Source organism: Chiloscyllium punctatum, chromosome 9 (genome assembly GCF_047496795.1).
Source record: "Chiloscyllium punctatum isolate Juve2018m chromosome 9, sChiPun1.3, whole genome shotgun sequence".
Taxonomy (NCBI): domain Eukaryota; kingdom Metazoa; phylum Chordata; class Chondrichthyes; order Orectolobiformes; family Hemiscylliidae; genus Chiloscyllium; species Chiloscyllium punctatum.
In genome coordinates, this window is record NC_092747.1 from 15,587,330 (window position 1) to 15,607,667 (window position 20,338).

General features: G+C 41.6%; 1 protein-coding gene across 3 annotated transcripts in view; it reads right to left on the reverse strand.

Moving 5' to 3' along the window:
- LOC140481154 (uncharacterized) overlaps positions 1-17,876 on the reverse strand; it is a 37,456-nt gene extending 19,580 nt beyond the window's left edge. Inside the window, exons 1-3 of one of the 3 annotated variants that reach the window (XM_072576911.1) lie at positions 17,761-17,854; positions 17,052-17,273; positions 857-1,638 (exon numbers count right to left, since the gene is read on the reverse strand). In XM_072576911.1, the coding sequence (XP_072433012.1) occupies positions 857-1,615 (759 nt within the window). In that variant the 5' untranslated portion in view covers positions 1,616-1,638; positions 17,052-17,273; positions 17,761-17,854. The other 2 variants (XM_072576910.1, XM_072576909.1) reach the window with 2 other exon arrangements.
- Positions 17,877-20,338: the final 2,462 nt, after the last annotated feature.

The following is a 20,338-nucleotide window of genomic DNA, read 5'->3' on the forward strand; positions in this document are numbered from 1 at the left end:
GTGGAACAAGAGAACAGAGTTTTCGGAAATGAGGTAAAAAAAATTCTTGATTCACATCAAGTCCTACATACCCACTTTGCCTGTGATCAGAAATATACATTAGCTCTTGACCATGCAACAATATTTGGAGGCAGTGGCCTTGTGGTATTATTGTTGAACTGTTAATCTGGAAACCCAGATAACGTTTTGGGGACCCAGGTTGAAATCCAATGATGGCAGATGAAAATCTGGAATCAAGAGTCTAATGATGACCATTGCCAATTGTTGGAAAAGCCCATCGGCTTCACTAATGTCCTTTAGAGAAAGAAGCTGCCATCCTTATCTGGTCTGGCCTACATGTGACTCCAGACCTACAACAATGTGGTTGACTCTCAACTGCCCTCTGGGCAATTAGGGATGAGCAATAAATGATGGCCTATCCAGCAACACCCTCATCTAGTGAAAGAACAAAAAAATTAATTTATATATCCTCATTCTTGTTTTCAAATTGTTTCATGGTTTTGTCTCTTCTTAATTCTGATCGCTTCCAATACTAAATCTCTACATACACAGCTAATCCTGGACTTGTAACTGTAATTGCTACACCATTCATGGTGCACTGCCAACAAAATAATAGTCTGGACTTCACTTCTGACACATCTGTACCCCGCTTTCCTCAGGATTCTCCTTAAAACGTTTAGCTTTCTGAAAGTTCAGTCATTGTCATAAAAAACACAACAAAAAAAGTAAGTTGTTTTAGAAAAGGGGATCCCTTATTAGCTACATCCTATGCATCATCTACGACATACTTTATCCATTACTCATGTATTTGTTCCAGCAGAGTGCACAAACAGCACAGAATGTAGGAAGCACTCACCTTTATGCTGCAGGCCACTGCCTTTGCATCGTCCCCTTTGTACAGCAGTTTCATGCCCCTCAGGGCGTCCATTGCCTTCACAAATCCTATGTACTCCTGGTACTGCACGTATGCTTCAAAGTTCAAGTGACCTCCAAAGCTGAAGGTATGGAAGTTTTTCCCAGTCATCTCTTCTCTGTAAGGGTCGAGCATTGGGATGTCCACATTTCGGATCTCCCCAAATGTTTCAAATACCTTGCGCAGGATGAAATCACTTGGCTTCTCCGAACTGGAGTTTTTCAGAGCAAACCACTTGCATGGCAGTCCCTCCAAATGAATGGTATCCGGCCTCTCACCTGGTAAAGTTTCATTTATATCTTTGGCATCCCGAAAGAACGAATCCCAGTCATGGCGGGTTGGAAAGTCTATTTTCACCTCAGCTGCTCGTACTTTTAAGGTATCTGTGAAGCCACTGAGCTTAATAGTCTTACTGTCCAGTTTGGACAGGAAGGTTTTCACCATGTTCTTGTTTTCAACTTCCCCTTCAAAGCGAACAAAATCCATTGTGCTCTTGGACACACGGAGTGTAGCAAACTGCTCAGGGTGAACCATGTACTTCAGTCTCTCCATCACCTCCCAGTTTGATATGGACTTACCTGGTTGCTTCAGCTGGGGGAGTGATACGCTAAGAGTCAGCTTAGCAATCGGCTTCAGAAATAAGCCCTGTGGGGCAAATAGTTCCACGGCCTCTGAGGTATCATGCACTATTGTAGCAGCCATCTTAATAGTGGTCAGAAATGTACCTGGGAAAAGGAAACAGTGTGTGTTAATTGGAGTAAAACAGCACTTTGGTGCAGTTAAGAGGGGTCATGATCCTTGCTCATTTCTACAACAGGTTACTAGAGTGTGGGAGCATTCTTATAGGTTGTTCAAGCAGCTCTGATTTTAAAAGGCTAATAACTCAGATCCAGAGGATTGCACACTCAGTACATTCACGAGTTGCGGACAAGATGCATGAAAAGATCATAGCATTGCTTGTTGGCCAAATAAAGCAGTGATCAGAGGCACTCAAAAATCGCTTCTGGAAGTGAAAGCCATGTCTTACTAACTTGTCAGAATTGCCCGACCAGTTCTGACCTTAACGTTCAATGTTACGAAGCAGACACTGTTCATGTACATGGATACGGTTTTGATACAAGCTCTCTTAATAGGTAAGCCTGACAACTTTAAATTGTTAGCACTGCCCTGAGCAATAAACCACTATTAACTTTGCACTCTTCTGTGGAAGCCAACCATAACTGACTGGGATTACACTGCAATCACTAACATTTTCTGTCTTCATAAATAATGCAGATATAAAGTTGCTCAAAATATACAAATTAGGAGCAGTAGGTCATTCAGTCCTTTGGATCTAGAATATAGAACAGTACAGCACAGGAACAGCCCTACTGCACAGGAACAGCCTTTCAGCCGACAATGTTGTGCCAAACATGACACCAAATTAAGGTAATCTCTTCTGCCTGCCCTCTGTCCATATTCCTCCATTCCTTGCCTATTCATATGTTTATCTAAAAGTGCCGATCTCTATATTAAATGGGAGCCAGACCACTGATTTTTAAATATATCAACCAGCTCTATCAATTTCCACAGAGAAAACATACTTTCAGCATCTACCCTTAAGTCCCCTCAAGGATCTTACATGTTCAACAATATCACTTCTCAATTTTCTAAATGCTTTTGGATACAGGCCAGAGAGATATTGAAGGAACCAGCTGCAGGCTCACAGACAGTGTGTGAGTATTATGCAATCATGGAAGAGATTGCTGCAAGCAGATAATACTCTGGGAGAATGAATAACTGTGCAAAAGGTATTTATACTAGATCAATGTGCATTAATCATTTGCACAGGACCAAGTTTACTTACACTTTGCATGCTTCTGAACTGAAATCGACTAAATGAACAAAAATCTTTGAACTGTACACAGATTTCCCCTATCAGGTCATGGCTAGTTCTGAGAAGCTATAGTTACACCATTAGCATACTCAGCTACATCAATAAAACTATTAATATAATAGTTTTTGCTCTCAAACAACACTTTGACTGGATCATATTTGGATTCCTGATGAAAAGCTTATGCTCGAAACATCGATTCTCCTGCTCCTTAGACGCTGCCTGACCAGCTGTGTTTTACCAGCAATACACTCTTGACCCACATTTGGAAAACTCCATCCAGTTTGTCCCCTCATGTGGTGAGTGAAATCAGCAGAGACCTAACTAGTGATCGATAAAGGCTCAGTATATATTCCATTCACCTACTCCAGATCTGTGCCAAGCTCAAAAAGATAGATGTGTTTAATCAATTTCCCATTTGCTTTATCATAGACTCATTGGGATGTACAGCATGGAAACAGATCCTTCGGTCCAACTTGTCCATGCCGACTAGATATCCTAAATTAATCACGTTCCATTTGCCAGCATTTGGCCCATATCCCTCTAAACCCTTCGTATTTATATACCCATCCATATTGTAATTAAATATTGTAATTGTACCAGCCTGCTTATTCTAACATGCACCACCGTATGCGAGAAAAGGTTGCCCCTCAGGTCCGGTTTAAATCTTTCCCCTCTCACTTTAAACTTATGCCCTCTAGTTTTGGACTCCCCTACCCAAGGGAAAGGACTTTGGCTGTTCACCCGATTCATACCCCTCATGATTTTGTAAGGTCACCCCTCAACCTCTGATGATCCAGGAAAAAAAAACCCATCCTATTCAGCCTTTCCCTATAGCTCAAATTCCCCCCAAACTCAGCAACATCTATGTAAATCTGTTCTGAAAATTTAATAAAGACTACTAAAAAAAAACTGCTGCCTTCTCAGCTTGCCCTGCTACTTTCAAAGATGTGTACATGCATTCCCCTAGTTTCTGCCTTCATTCTCCTTGCCAAAAGTGAAGCACCATAGACATTTTGCTGTTAAATATTAAACAGCATGTCTATGCCTTCGTCCCCCTGAAGTCTGCTATTATCTTCATCGTTTACTTCACATCAGTGTTTTTTGTCGAGCCTATAAAAAAATGAGGGCTGCAGATCAGAGTCGAGAGTGTGGTGCTGGAAAAGCACAGCAGGTCAGATAGCATCCGAGAAGGAGAATCGACGTTTCGGGCATAAGCCCTTTGTCAGGAATCCTGACGAAGGGCTTATGCCCGAAATGTCGATTCTCCTGCTTCTCGGATGCTGCCCGACCTGCTATGCTTTTCCAGCACCACACTCTCGACATGGTTGAGACTACGTTTAATATACCCAACTCCATTTATATCATTGGGGTACTGAGAGCCAAAGATGGAGGATCCAAGTTTACTTCTAGCCTTGTTCTAAATGATTCTAAATGGTTGTTGTGCAGGAGCCCAACTATAATAGTTACTCTACCCAACTCTTCCTGTTGAAGCCCTGAGAACACTTTCTCATCACTGAAACAGTATATAAAATAGAGGGTACAATTCTAAAGCTTGTTTTCCTTTTTTTTATAGCCTTTCCTCAACCTTACTACAAAAAGCATTGGGTAATTGATCCAAGCTGACCTCAAGATAAGGGAGCAGAAAGAGAAAAAATAAACTAGTCAGAATTTCCAAAACATATCCACATGAAAAGTGCGCATGCATGGATAAGGGGCAGCAACAGCACTGGGCTAAGTAGAGAAAATCGCCACGCAGTCAAATAACCTACTTGTCTTTTATTATCAATTTAACACTTGGGCAAGGTCGGCGAAAAAGTACTCAAGTATGAAATTAATATCTAGTTTGTAAGCACAGAAAGTAAGTTTTAATTTAAAATTTATTCTTCACATTTAGCCAAGCCAGGGCCAGAAAATAATCGTTCTGTACACACCTAGGTTGCATGAAGGGAAGGAAACTGGACCAAACTGCAGTAATATCTCAACCAAAATTACTCTGCAAACTACCCACGTGAAATGGACCTGCATAACTTATCGCTGATACTTTATGTACCACTGCACAGGAAACTTCAAAAGGAACCAAGATACAGAAACACACTGTGTTAATAAGTTACTCTTTACTTGTACAAAACGTTATGGGATTTTGTAACAAATTGTTACATAAGGATCTGAATCGCTACTGAACTGTATTGCCCTCTCTATTTTCTTGCACTGTTTTCCCTTTTCTCCTTTAATCTCTTCCTCCATGAAGACATGCCTTGATTTTTTTACCTTAATATTAACTCCTCACTCCATTTTTAACCTTAAAAATTAACTATCCAACTTCACTTCTTGGTCCGTGTGCCAGCTGAGGTTTTCAATGACTTCCTCTCTTCCAAAACAGTCTTCCTCCCTTTCAAGGCCACTATCACCTTCCTCCGCAAAAAAAAAAGAGGAGATTGCTGGCTCCAGTCAGCTCTTCTTCCAAGTAACCAAGATACCAACCCACACATTCCCTATTTCTTCAGAGCATTACTGTGCTGGAACAAAATTTCTGAGTTTGGCAGGGCCACATGGAAATATTAAAGCAAACTATAGTGAGAGATTGAGATCAAGGCTATGCTGGAGGCGCACAGGATCATTTGTTACTATAGTCTTTTCTTCCGACCATCTCTCTTGGAGGGGTCACGGACTTCCATTGCATTGGTCCACATTTGCAGACGAAAGTACAGCTCTGGTTTCCCATTACTTTCTGCAGGATGGCCGATCAGGAAACTCTGCTCTTACTGCCTCTCATCAGGTGTATTGGAAGGATTTACAGGCTGGCAAGCAATCAATCTGTTGGGCCACATTATGAATGGACCTCTGTGACCAACAAGTCCCTACATGGGACTACTAAAGACCTGCTGCTGCTGCTAACAACACTATGTGCTTCTTAAGCGGTTTAAACCGATCAACGTCACCTTCAGTCTCCTTTTCCGCCCTACAAACCAGACAGAGTTCACGGAAACAGACCCTTCCATCCAACTCATCCATGCCGACCAGATATTCCAACCTAAACTACTGCTTCCTGCCAGCACCCGGCCCATATCCCTCCAAACCCTTTCTATTCATTTACCCTGTTGTATATCTCTATGACTGTTACCTGCTTCCTGACTACTTTGTTCTTCAATATAGTCATAGGTGTCCTAGTGCTAGGAATCATCAGTATAATTGCTATGTCTACAGATGGGGCAAAGGGAATGAAGGTGGAAGATGTCAAATCCAATCTTAAAGCTAACTTTGTAAAATTTGATGACATATTCTAGGGTCAAAGGTCACTACCCTAGGGAATAAAATCAATAATCTTACAAACTTTTCAAAAACAAGCTGCAAGGTTTTAACACCTGTTCCAACTCAATCTGAGACCAATTCTTATCCCACTACCAAATCTTCCTGCCCTTTTCAGGTTCAGCATGCAACATTTTAAATTGTTTCACCATGAAAATCAGCAACAGCTAGTGAGCAGAAAGAAGATAGATGAATCTAAGACAGCAATAAAAAGTAACTGGCAATGTTATTATCCAAAACGTAGGAGTGGATTTGCAACCAACTGCGTATGATGCATTCCTCATCCCCATCACAGATTATGGGCCAGATCAATTTCAGTGCTGGGAAGTACAACCTTTAGCCAGAAATGTACACCCCTGCTTTCAGGTCAGAAGGCGATTAAGCAACAGTGCATTAGCATTACTGTCAGCAAGTTTTAAAAGCCTGCAAGTGAACCCAAGTGAGATCCATTAGCTAAACCTTAGGAATTACATTTATTCATTTGACCCTTATTTTTTTTTACAAAAAAAAATCACTAAACTCACAATATGGAACAAAGCAATTTTAAAGTCAGTCTTTTGTGCCAGATTAAACATCTAGGTTTTATAGGTACTTGTTAGCTTTGATTGTTTTAACAAAAAATGTCAAAACCAAAACTACAAAAAATTCAGGATAAAATCAGCTAATACTTGAACTACCGTAACGGCTGTTCCTCTCACAGCTCAGGCACAGGGCAACATTTATATCCATCATAATTCAGCTAAGGATGGTCGCCAGGACAGATTTTGACTGTCCTTTTGCCTCTTCCAGTCTATTTAACAAGCTTCTCTCAAGGAATATGGCCACCAGTGTTAACAAATAAATCTCACTCAGCTGATTTCACCTCCAGAAACATTCTGGCACCTACAACCATTGATAAAAGCACCAAACTAATAGCTACAAACGTGTGACAAGCTGAGATACATATTTAAATTTAGATATGCCAGGCCTATTCATAATTAGTGCAAGGATAATCTTGAAAAAGCAAGCTACCTGAAATGCATGGAGCAAAAAATTACAAATCACAACACCAGGTTATAGTCCAACAGGTTTATTTGGAGCACTGCTCCTTCATCAGGTGGTTGTGGAGTATAAGATCGTAAGACACAGAATTTATAGCAGAAGTGTGATATGACTGAAATTACATATTGAAAAAGACCTGCATTGTTGGTTAAGTTTCTCATCTTTTAGAATGACCAGGGTGGTTTCAGTTCTTTCATATGTCAATCCCAGAACTTCCTTAAAGTTACTTTCTCAAGTGAACTTTAACAATAGGTGCTATATTGGTCCAGATAATGCACTGAAGGTATGAGGTGCCCTGTGTGAGACTGTTTGTGCCCCAATGTTCAGACTGATTCTATTTCTAAAAAAGGGATTTACAGAATCTTACATGGATTCATGCAGTTATTGAGCAAAACAAAATGTAATTTCGCAAGTACAAATTCACCCCACAAACTTGTGTGCGTGTGCATGTGTATGCACGAGTGAGTGCGTGAGTATAAGGGGCATAAATCTGTGAGAGGATGCATAGGTGTGAGTGGATGAGAGACAGCTTGTGTGAGAGAGGGTCTGTGTGAGTGTATGAGTCTGTAGGAGTGTGCGCGCTTGTGTGCGAGTGCGCTCATGTGCATGTGCGCATATGTCTGTAGTGCAGTGGGGTCACCTGTAGTGTGCCATGAACCCAAGGTCCCAGTTGAGGCCATTCCCATGGGTACCGAACTTCGCTATCAGCCCCTGCTCGGCCACTTTTCGTTGTTACCTGTCTCGAAGTCCATCTCGGAGGATGGCCACCCGAAGGTCCGAGGTCTAATGTTCCATACCGCTGAAGGGTTCTGCAACTGGGAGGGAACACTCCCCTCTGTTGATTGTTGTGCAGTACCCATTCATCCATTGCAGTAGCTTCTACTTAGTCTCACCATTGTACCATGACTCAGGGCATCCTTGCTTGCAGCATATGAGATAGACAACGTTGGCAGTCACATGAGTACCTGCCACATACATGGTGGGAGGTGCCCCCACATGTAATGGTGGTACCCGTGTCAACACTCTGACACGTCTTACAGCATCTCCTGTGACAAGGTTGTATGGTGTTGTTCTCAAAGCCAGGCAGTGTGCTACCAACAATGATCTGTTTGAGGTTTGGTGGCTGATTAAAGGCGAGAAGTGGAGTTATGGGGAAGGTCGCGCCTTTAAACAACTACCAAACCTCAAACAGATCAATATTTGTAGCAAACAGCTGGCTTTGATGACAACACCATAAAACTTGTCACAGTAGACATTGCAAGATGTGTCAGAGTATCGACATGGATACCACTATTATACGTGGGGACACCTCCCACCATGTACGTAGCAAGTACTCAGGTAACTCGGCCAACTTTGTCTCTCTCAAACATTGCAGGCAAGAATGCCCTGAGGCATGGTACATTGGCGAGACCGAGCAGAGGCTATGGTTACGGATGAATGGACACCACACAGTCAACAGACAGGAGTGTTCCCTCCCAGTCAGACTTCAGGACAGGCAATAACGCAAAGTGGCTGGGCAGAGGCTAATAGCCAAGGTCAGTAGCCATGGAGGTGGTCTCAACTGGGTTCGTGTCACACTACAGGTAACCCCACTGCACCACACACACACACACACACTTACAGACTCATACACTCATGCAGACTCTCTCTCATACACAGGCTCTCGCATATGTTCACATATGCACTCCCACACTCTCATCCACACACACACCCGCTCACAGATTTATACCCTTTCACACTAACACACATACACAGACATGCTCAGACATTCATAACCAGGTTTGTGGAGTGAATTCGTACTTGCAGAATTACATTTTATTTGCTCAAAAACTGCATGAATCCATGTGAGATTCTGTAAATCCTTTTAAAAAGTGAATCAGTCTGAACATTGGGACACAGACAGCCTCACACAGGGCACCTCACACCTTCAATGCATTATCTGGGCCAACATGACACCTATTGTTAAAGTTCACTTGAGAATGTAACTTTAAGAATGTTCTGGGATTTTCATATGAAAGAACTGAAACCAATATGATGAGATACTTAACAAACCATCTAGGTCTTTTTCAATATATAATTCAGTTTCATCACACTGTAAACATTTGCTATAAATTCTGTGTCTTACGATCTTATACTCCACAACCACCTGAAGGAGCAGTGCTCCGAAAGCTAGTGCTTCCACATAAACCTGTTGCACTATAACATGGTGTTGTGTGATTTTTAACTTTGTACACCCCAGTCCAACACCAGTACTGCCAAATCATGAAGTAAAAAGGATTTTTGAAGGTTTTACAAGAAGTGTGAGGTCACATCTACCAGAAAAGGATGGACAGATTGCGTCTGCTTCCTCTGAAAAATTGAAGATTGATGTGTGGCTTAAAGAAATGATGTTGATTCTTGGATCAAACACCACTGCCAGTATGACAGGCCTGAGTACTAAGCACTATATGTTAGCTCATGTAACATACACCACAAAAACTGGGTTTGTGCTGTGACAAATGTCATGAAGTTTATTAATGATACCAAACATTGACACTTCTCTAATAATTACAGATGATTTTGTTATTCATTCATGGAATATGAGTATTGCTGGCTAGGCTAGAAATTATTTCCCAGTGCTAGTTCTTCTTGAGCTGGTGAGCTGCTTTCTTGAAGTATTGCAGTCCATTTAGTGTATGTAGACCCACAATGCCATTGGGGAGGGAGGTCCAAGATTTTGACAGACTGACACTGAAGGAACTGCAATATAATCTGCAAGTCAGGATGGTGTGTGGTTTGGAGGGGAGCTTCCAGTTCATGATGCAGCCCTGTATCAGTTTCACTTGTCCTTCCAGATAGAAGTGATTATCAGTTTGGAAGGCACAGTCTATGAAGACTCATTAATTCCTGCAGTGGACATTGCTGGAGGTACTTGCTGCTGCTGCCGACAGTTGATGGTGGAGTGAGTTAGACCTGTACCACCATTCCAAGCAAATCATGGCTGATCTTCCGCACTGCACTCTCCATATCTCTAATTCCCTTAATACACAAAAATCTATCAGCTTTAGCCTTGAATATACTGAATAACTGAGTTTACTCTAACCTCTAGAAACAGAATTGATCTTAGCACATTGCTTCTCCCTTTTTCTAACATTTAGTGAAGCTAAGCAGTCAATTCAATTAGGACAGCTAACGGCCTAAGTGAAAGGGATTCTGGCAACAAGATCACAGACAATAGGTTGCCTCCACTTGCTCAAGGATTATGACCTATTGTTTCACATCCTCTGCCCATGTCATACCAATCTGATGCTCAAAGACAGACAACACTAGCTGAGAGTTCCACTTTTCGTTTATCGATAAGCATGCTATCAATTTAAAGCGCAGCACCATAAAAAGTCAGCTTCCCTGTATTCTGTGCTGCTACTGGTCATTCTGTTTGTCACTACCTTTGAGCAGTATTCTGTATCAGGCACAAATCATGTCACTATAAAATGCCAACGTGTTTCTTCTGATACATTTAGATTATAGGCTCGATTCTGCCAGCAGCATTCATGCCACACTTGTGACTCCCCATGCATGATGCAATACAACTGAGAGCCAAATGTTTTCTTTCATTGAAATGAAAGCTTGAGAATAAAAATTTCAGTGACTAATACTCTACAAAACATTCCAGATGCAGTCTCCCCAATGTCCTGTATAATTGAACCTAGCCTCCCTACTAGTGCATTCAATTGGCCTTGCAATAATATTGTTAGCTTTCCTGTTTACTGGCTGCACCTACATATTAACCTTCTGCAATTCATATACTAGGATACCAAATCTCTTTCCTGAAGAAGGGCTCATGCCCGAAACGTCAATTCTCCTGCTCCTTGGATGCTGCCTGACCTGCTGCGCTTTTCCAGCAACACATTTTCAGCTCTGATCTCCAGCATCTGCAGTCCTCACTTTCTCCCACCAAATCTCTTTGCAAGTCAGAGCTCTGCAATCTCTCACCATTTAAATATGTTTTTAAAAATTCTTTCTGCCAAAATGGATCATTTCACACTTCCACATTACACTACTCTTGCCAGATCTTTGCCCAGTGAACTTATTTATACCTCTATGCAGACTCATGTCCTCTTCACAACTACTTTCCTTCCTTTGCTTGTACTGTCAGCAAATATACCTACCAAACCTTTGGTCTCTTCATCCAAATCATTTTTATAAACTGCAAAGAGTTGAGATCCCAACATTGAAGCCTGTGGCACACCACTTGTGACATCTTGCCAGCCTGACAAAGACACATCTATTCCTGCTCTGTCTTCTGTTAAATCGCCAAATCTTCTATTCATGCCAATGTACTAAGCGCTCACCATGAGCTTTGATTTTTCTGCAGTTACCTTTGTGGCACCTGATCAAATGCCACCTGGAAATTCAAGGCCAAAACACCCCCAGTTCCCCTTTAGCTACAGCACAAGTTACAACTTCAAAAGAACTCCAATAAATTAGACTTGATTTCCCTTTGACAAAACTACACTGACTCTGCCTAATCACCTTGAACTTGTCCAAGTGCCCTGTTAACTTCTTTAATAGCTTCGAATAATGTTTCTCTAGGACAAACATTAAGCTAACTGGCCTGCAATTTCCTGCCTTCCTCTCTTTTTGAATAAAGTGTTTCATGAACAATTTACCAATCTAAAGTAACTTTTCCTGAAACTGAAGATTTTTAGAAAATTAAATCAATGCATCAACCATCTCATTAGCTACTTCTTTGAAGACCTGAGATGAACTCAGTTAGAACATGGAAACTTGTCAAATTTCAGTTCCAACAATTTACTCAATTCTACCTCCCTGTTTGTCGGAATTTTTTTTTGAGTTCCTCCTTTCCTTTCAATTCTTCTGACCTCTTGATAGATTGGTTGCTGTCTCTATCTGTGGTTGAAGACGAGACAGCTAATTTAAGTAGAGCAGAAGAAACACTTGTTTGGTTAGAACAAGAGAGATCCACTGAACATGAAGTCTGCAACTAAAGCAAGTATTATGGTCCCAGCATTTGCTACGATCAGGCAAGTCAGATCCCAGACTGAAGTCTCACTTGACAAGTCATATTTTGTTTTTTCAGTTTTAACAAGATGTTCTTTCACTGAAGCAATGCAGCAGATTTTGATTTATAAACAAAACAGAAGTTTACTACATAAAATAAATTAAGATAAAATAAACTGAATGATTATATAATTATTTACATATAATATGTTTAAATATTTTGAAACACTAAAAATACAACCCAATTAACCCCAACAGCATCCCGGTATAATAGTCAAATACCAGAGAATGCCCTTCACCAACCCAGCACAGAGGCCGATAGATCCTTCGTTAAGTCCGCATTACTGTGAATGAATTTTCTCAACTTCAAATATATATTTACTCACGGGACATGGACATTAATTAATTAATTGACTTATTCTTGTCACATGTGCGTGCTATACAGGCAAATTGTACCATACAAACTGCACCAGGACAGCAGGCGAGACTGTGGAATAAAGTGCAACAGCTGCACAGAAGATGAGGGAGAGGGAGAGGGAGAGGGAGAGACCCACTGAGGATGTTACCTAGTAGGGTGACGAAACATCTGGAAATGAACCTTCAAGCTCAGTGAGCAAACCTACATCCACATTAGTGGATGTTCTTGAGCTTTGCCCATGGTGAGAGTACTCAGGAACTTTTCCTTTAGTGCACCTGGGAGATTTTGAAAGAACATTTCCTCTTGGGAGGCAATCTAGAATGAGGGGTCAGAGTTTACAAAATATGGGGACGTCCATTTAAGACAAACACTTTTTTTTCCTCTCCAATGATCAAGACTGTTTGGAATTTCCTGCTTTCTCTGGTGGACACAAGTGATCTCAGCGCAGCAAAGAATAGGAGTTATTGCCAGTATCATGATTTGTCAATCGCAAAAACATTTTACTTGATTATTGTGGCATTGTTGCTTCAGGGAGCTTGCTGTCGAGAAGCCCCCTTACAGCACACAATACTTGTATTTCCTGAGAGTTTGGGGTGTCACTAAGAGTGTCATATTAGTAACTAGTCTTCTGAAAATGTAAACAAATCTCTCCATGAAATCAGATGATAGGTCGTAAGAATTAGGAAGGTCTTGACTCATGCCCCACCCTACTCAATTATCTATGTAGCATGTCGAAAATAATATGATTTTGCTATTGGAAGGAATGAAAACTAACTTTCAATGACAAGGGGACAAGTCACCTGACTCAAGAGTATCTATCGCATGACTGTTGGGCCAAGAGGGGTCAAACAGGTGACTTACATACATTTATAGCCAGCCCCCAAAGTAAGGTTTATTAACAGGGACAGACAGGGAGACAGGGGCAAGTAGTCCCAGGGAGATGAGACACACCATGTTAGGGGAAAACCAAGAGCTCTGCAGCATCAGCAAGCGGGAAGAACAAAGCCCGTTGAGTACCCAGACCATCACAAAAAGATGGTAGGTCAATTGGGACGTGGGAGTGCGTTATCTCCATTCCTCCTTCCACAGAATGGCTCCAGCATTGGTAAAGCATTCTCATTAGTCAAGAGTTCTTTCTTTGTTTAATTAACAAAATGTATCATGTCTAAACTGTTGCTTCTCAAACTATCTGAAGATTGCAATGAATCTTTCACTTGCTATATTAGGTAACTGGGATCATGAAACCAAACAAAAATCAACACCATGCATAAATTAGCTACTATACTTCCTGCATCACAAGAGATTACACCATAAAATTCTGTGAAATGTCCCATAATCAAGGAAAACGCTAGATAAATGCAAATCTCCTTTCATCGATGCAGTTGAATACCATGAATTAAATTACCACTAATTTAACAGGTGTAATTACATTTTGGAATGCAAAGCACAAGGGACACTAGCTTCTTCCAAAATACTATTTTCAATCTGTGTCAGAGTGGGTCAATGTCATTCACCCTTCAGTTTTCTTTCCCAGAGAGAAACAGAATGTGCATCACGTTCTACACCCAAGATTAATGAACAGAGGTTAGCAGCTGACCATAGAAAAAACAAAATCTCATTGAGACTATGCACTGAAATCCAATCTGGAAAGAAATCCTGCCTATACAGCTAGTAAACGGAATGATATTGAATTGTATCTTTTCCTTCTTTCTAACAGAAAAATACAAAGCAAATTTTGGTATAATACTCTCAGCATTGCATGTTTGCATTCGTGGTATCCAATTTACCAAAAACAAAACTTTGAATAATTTACTAGAGATTCTTCAAAATATTTAACATTGTCATATAGTGGGTTTTAGAGAGTTTTGAGAAGATTTGTAGCTCAGGTTGAGATTTTGGATGTAGGTTTGCTTGCTGAGGTGGAAGGTTCATTTCCAGACGTTTCATCTCCCTACTAGGTAACATCTTCAGTGGGCCTCAGGTAAAAAGCACTGCTGGAAATTCCTGCTTTCTATTTATGTGTTTGGGTTTCTGATGTCATTTCCTGTGGTGATTATTTCCTGTGGTGAAGTCACTTCCTGTTCCTTTTCTCAGAGGGTGGTAGATGGGGTCTAACTCTGTTTGTTGACAGAGTTCCGGTTGGAATGCCATGCTTCTAGGAATTCTCGTACGTGTTTTTGTTTGGCTTGTCCTAAGGTGGATGTGTTGTCTCAGTCGAAGTGGCGTCCTTCCTCATCCGTATATAAGGATACTAGTGAGAGAGGGTCATGTCTTTTTGTGGCTAGTTGGTGTTCATGTATCCTGGTGGCTAGTTTTCTGCCTGTTTGTCCAATGTAGTGTTTGTTGCAGTCCTTGCACAGTATTTTGTAAATGACATTAGTTTTGTTTATACCGAGCAAGGACAAGCCAAACAAAGGCACGCATGAAAAATGACATAATCAACCCAAAGAAACCCAAACATATAAATAGAAAGCAGGAATTATCAGCAGTGCTTCGCCTGAGGCCCACTGAGGATGTTCCCTAGTAGGGTGACGAAACATCTGGAAATGAACCTTCAAGCTCAGTGAGCAAACCTACATCCACATTAGTGGATGTTCTTGAGCTTTGCCCATGGGGAGAGTACTCAGGAACTTTTCCTTTTGTGCACCTGGGAGATTGGAGCGATGGGTGAGTGTTGACAAGTTGTAGAAGTTCCATCTAAAATGGCAGATCTCTGCAGATGTACTGCATCAGATGTTGGTGGCACCCAAATACAAATACTATATTACCAACAACTTAGCATTTGTAGATTATTAAATATATGAATAATTTCAGTACTGTTTTTGCACCACAGAATCATACATCACAGAAGGCAAAATTTGGCTTTTTGAAAGAGTTAGTCAATTCATTGAATTTCCTTGCTCTTTGCCCAATTTTGCTTTCTTTCAAGTATACATCCAATTCCTTGTTGAAAGTTACTGTTAAATATCTTTTAATTGCTGACAAGCTTTGCATTCCAGATGACACACACAGATCATGTAAAGAACTCATCTCCCACTAGCTCTTTTGCTGTCACTCACATAAGTACAAAATCAGTACCTCTTCTGGCTCTCAACTCTCCTGTAGTTTCTCCAGATCTAATCTATCAAAATGACTCAATTTTGAAACCATCTATTGAACCTCCACTTAACTTTCCCTGCAATAAAGAGAGTAACACAAGTTTCTTCATTCCTTCTGCATAATTTAAATACCTTACTCCCAATATCACTCCAATAAACTTTCTCAGATCATTCTTTAAGGATTTGGCATCCTTCCGATAAATCTAGTGACCAGATAAATTTTTAAAATATCCCTTCACAGGATATGGGCTTCACTGACTAGGCCACCATTTATTACCCATACCTAACTGGCTTAGAGAAGACAGTGGTGAACTGTTGTGTACAATCCATGTAGTGTGCGCACATCCATGGAACAGACGCAACACAAGCTGAGGCAAGTGATCTGTAAAGGTTTACTATTAATCCCTTGCTTCCAAATCCTTTAAATCAAGCCAAGGGAAGTCAGCTGGCATTTAAGTAGCCTTCTCAACTATTTAAAAGTTAATTTTGTTTTTGGGATATTGATACAGCAGGTTAGCCCAGCAGTCATCACCCATTTCCACTTTAACATGGAGAAGGGAGCAGTGGGGTATTTTCTTGAACTTGCCTTCAGTCCACGTGGTACGGAGAAATCTATAATGAAATACATTTTTAATTTCATACAGGGGGTGTAGACTCTACTGACTAAGTCAACATTTATTTCCAATCCATAATTGCCATTGTAGAAATGGCAGTGAGCTGAATTTCTTGAACCACTGCAGTCCATTTGATACAGATAGGTCCACAATGTTGCTAGAGAGAGAGCTGCAGAATTTTATCCTATTGAACGTGGAGGAACAGTGATATACTTCCAAGTCAGAATGATGTGTCGCTTGGAGAAGAACACATCTTGTCATACTCAACTAATTTCCCAACCCCTATCAATTCAGAAGAATTATCATACTGGACTTGAAACATTAACTCTGTTTCTCTTTCCATAGTTGCTATCTGGTCTGTTAAGTTTCCCCAACATTTTAATTTGGTTTTTAAAATTCAAATTGCTAGCATCTGCAGTATTTTGCTGTTCATTCAAATCTATGTGTACAAACCCCATTCCCCAGTATCTCTCCCCCGAGAAAATTGCATGATTCGTTTTCTATTAACCAATCTCAATACTCTATTATAAAACAAAGAACTGTGGATGTCGGAGATCTGAAACAACAAAGATTGCTGGAGAAACTCAGTAGGTCCAGCACCATCTCTACATCTTTCTCACTCCACTGGCTCTGCCAGACCTGTTGAGTTTGTTCAGCAATATTTTTTTTGTCACAAAACTCTTATTTTTAGACAACATCTTCAAACCCACAAACTTCTGGAAAGCCAAGAGCAGCAGATACATGGGAATACCATGACCTCTAAGTCCCCCTCCGAGTCACTCACCATCCTGACTGGAAATATATTGCTGTTCCTTCTGTGTAGACAAGGAGGGGGCTGGAAGAACACAGAAAGCCAGGTAACATCAGAAGACGCAGAAGTCAAAGTTTCAGGTGTAACCCTTCTGTATCACTGGGTCAAAATCCAGAAGTCCCCCTCTCCGGGTGTTGCAATCTACCAACATCATGTGGACTGCAGTGCTTAAAGAAGGCAGCTTACCAATGGTAGCTATGGAATGCAATAGAGTTTTTTTTAAAAAAAGCTGCGAATGCTGGAATTCAGAAACAAAAACAAAAAACAGAAATTGCTGGAGAAACTCAACAGGTCAGGCAGCATCTGTGCAGAGCGAAAAGGAGGGCACAGTTATGACATTTGGGTATTCAGCGATCCTTCTTCAGAACTCAAGAGAGGCAATAAAGTGTTGGGTAACCCGAAACGTCGATTTCGCTGGATGCTGCCTGAACTGCTGTGCTCTTCCAGCACCACTAATCCAGAATAAAGTGTTGGGCCCAGCCAGCAATGCCCACGTCGCTCGGTTGAATAACAATTAAAAGAAAACCTCGATCAAAACACAAACATTATGTGGTTAAAACCTGCGACGCTGTAACTCGGGCAGAAATCTCCAAGTGATCTAACAGAACGCCGCGGGAGCTGCGAGATACATGAAGCCAATGCGTTGACGGCCTTCATGGGAAGCTGCTTTCTGACGACCTACCGTTTCATGAAGCTGGGGGCAGGGTGGGTAACGTTAGGCCGGGAGCCGGCAACCTGCTGGAGGCCTCTCCTGTCAGCAACCACCACCACCACCACTGCGACCGGCCTCAAGAAGGACCCCAGAAACAAACAACCGAAAGCGCGCCTGATCCATTCGACACCGCAACATCATGCCTCCCCCCCGTTTCTTGGAGATCTTCCTCTCGCGTGTGCCTGAATAAAGAGGATCCCGAGAGGGCAGTCGCTTCGCCCGACCCGGGACCGTCGCGTTTCACAAGGAAGTTTTGTCAGACAGCTAAAAGTCCCGTCAGTGAAGGGGGGCTTATCTGAGCTGAGGGGCGTATGGAGGATGCGCATGCGTATTCGAGATCGACCATCCATTGGCGCCATCTTTATGAGGGGCTGTGATGTCGCCGAAAAAACACGAAGGTGCCCGATCATACCCGAGTGTTGATATCAGGTGAATAAGAACATGTGGCCAACACGTTTCCAATCCTAAAACCAGCAGAGATGTTCCACACAACACAAAACTAAAACAAAATCACAAGGCAGCTCGCTACAGTTTTATTTAAACTTTAACAAAGTTGAATTCAATCTAAATTACAGTAGCTATAGTATGTAAAATGAGTAGAGTAGCTAAAGTAAACCTGTCTCCCTCTGAGTTTGGCAAATTCACCTAACCTGCACATCTTTGTTATCAAACTTGCTGATCAGGGTGGCAATGTTCCACTGAACGTATTTTTTCCTATTTTTATTCCATTTTCCCTCCTTATTCAGTGTCTTCCTGTAACAGGGTCGAGGTGGACCTCATAGAATATGTGTTTCTCTGATTGGGTCTGTTAATCTGGTCTGATCAGGGAGCCCTGGCTGACAGATACAAACAGGGACTCTGCTGACTCTGAGTGAACAGGATTAGTGTCAAGTAATATGTACATGTAAATAAATTGTGACTTAGTGACAGGCTACCATTCTTTATGGATTCATTTCAGTGGCAACATGAGAAAAAAAAATGCACGTGAAGAAATTCACTCATAAAAGTTATCTTTGAGTTGGGATAATCATTTTTAGCATTATGCTATTATTTGAGAAACTTGACTCATTGAAACCTGCCGTTGAAGATTGGACCTCTTATGTGGAAAGAATGTCACACTTTTTCCAGACAAGTGACATTGGGGCAGTTGAAAGCACTGAGTAGGAGTGGCATGGTGGTTCAATGATTAGCACTGCTGCCTCATAGCACCTGGAACCAAGGTTCAATTCCAGCCTTAGGCAACTGTCTGTGTGAAGTTTGCTCATTCTCCTCCTGTCTGCGTGCGTTTCCTCTGGGTGTTTCAGTTTCTTCCCACAGTCCAAAGATGTGAAGGTGAGGTGGATTGGCCATGCTAAATCACCCATGGTGTTCAGGGATGTGTAGATTAGGTGCATTAGTCAGGGGTAAATATAGAGTAATAAGGTAGGGGAATGGGTCTGGGTGGGTTACTTATTGGAGGGTCGATGTGGGCTTGTTGGGTAGAAAGGCCTGATTCCACACTGCAGGGGTTCTGTGATAAATCTCCTGACAGCTTGTGGACCGATAGCTTTTTTGGTTATTAGGAGACTTGAAGCACCAGATTCAAAAACCTTTCAAGAGTTGACAGATTTAGTTACAGAATATTGTGACCTCAAGCCTCGGCTAATTCTAATACGCTGTCAGTTTTACTCAGCAATTCGAGAATCAAGGAAATCCTGGGATTTTTGACTCGATTAAGGTGAATGGCAGAGGCATGTGATTTTGGTTTAACCCTTAATGAGATGTGACAGAGTATTTGCTACGTGGGATTAATGATGTAACCATGCAAAAGCACCTATTCTTAAAGCTCCACTGGACTTTGAACAAGCACCACAACTGGCTTTGTTATTAGAAATTGCAGCAAGTGGAGCATGTGCATTAGAGGGTATGCGGATGGAAGTGGACACCTTCGCCAGGCTAATTGAGCTTGGAGTCGAGAGTGTGATGCTGGAAAAGCACAGCAGGTCAGGCAGCATTCGAGGAAAAGGAGAATCGACGTTTTGGTCAAAACCCTTCATCCTGATGAAGAACTTTTGCTTGAAACATTGATTCCGCTGCTCCTCGGATGCTGCCTGACCTGCTGTGCTTTTCCAGCACCGCACTCTCAACTCTAATCTCCAGCATCTGCCTTTGTGAGCTGGCCTTTTGTCTAATTGAGTTGGGGAACACCACTTGAGTAAAGGCAATTGCATAGCCTCAGTCAGCATTGTTGCCTCATAGTGCCAGGGACCTGGGTTCGATTCCCACCTCGGGCGACTGTCTGTGTGGAGTTTGTATGTTCTCCCGTGTGTCTGTGTGGGTTTCCTTCTACAATCCAAAGATGTGCATGTTAGGTGAATTGGCCATGCTGAATTGCCCATATTGTTAGGTGCATTAGAGTAGAGGAATGGGTGTGGGTGGTTTACTCTTCAGAGGGTCAGTGTGGACTTGTTGAGCCAAAGGCCCTGTTTCCATACTGTAGGGAGTCTAATCTTATCAGCAGGGAATTTGAGTATTTCCTAAAGTTGAATGTCATTCAGCATGTAAGGAC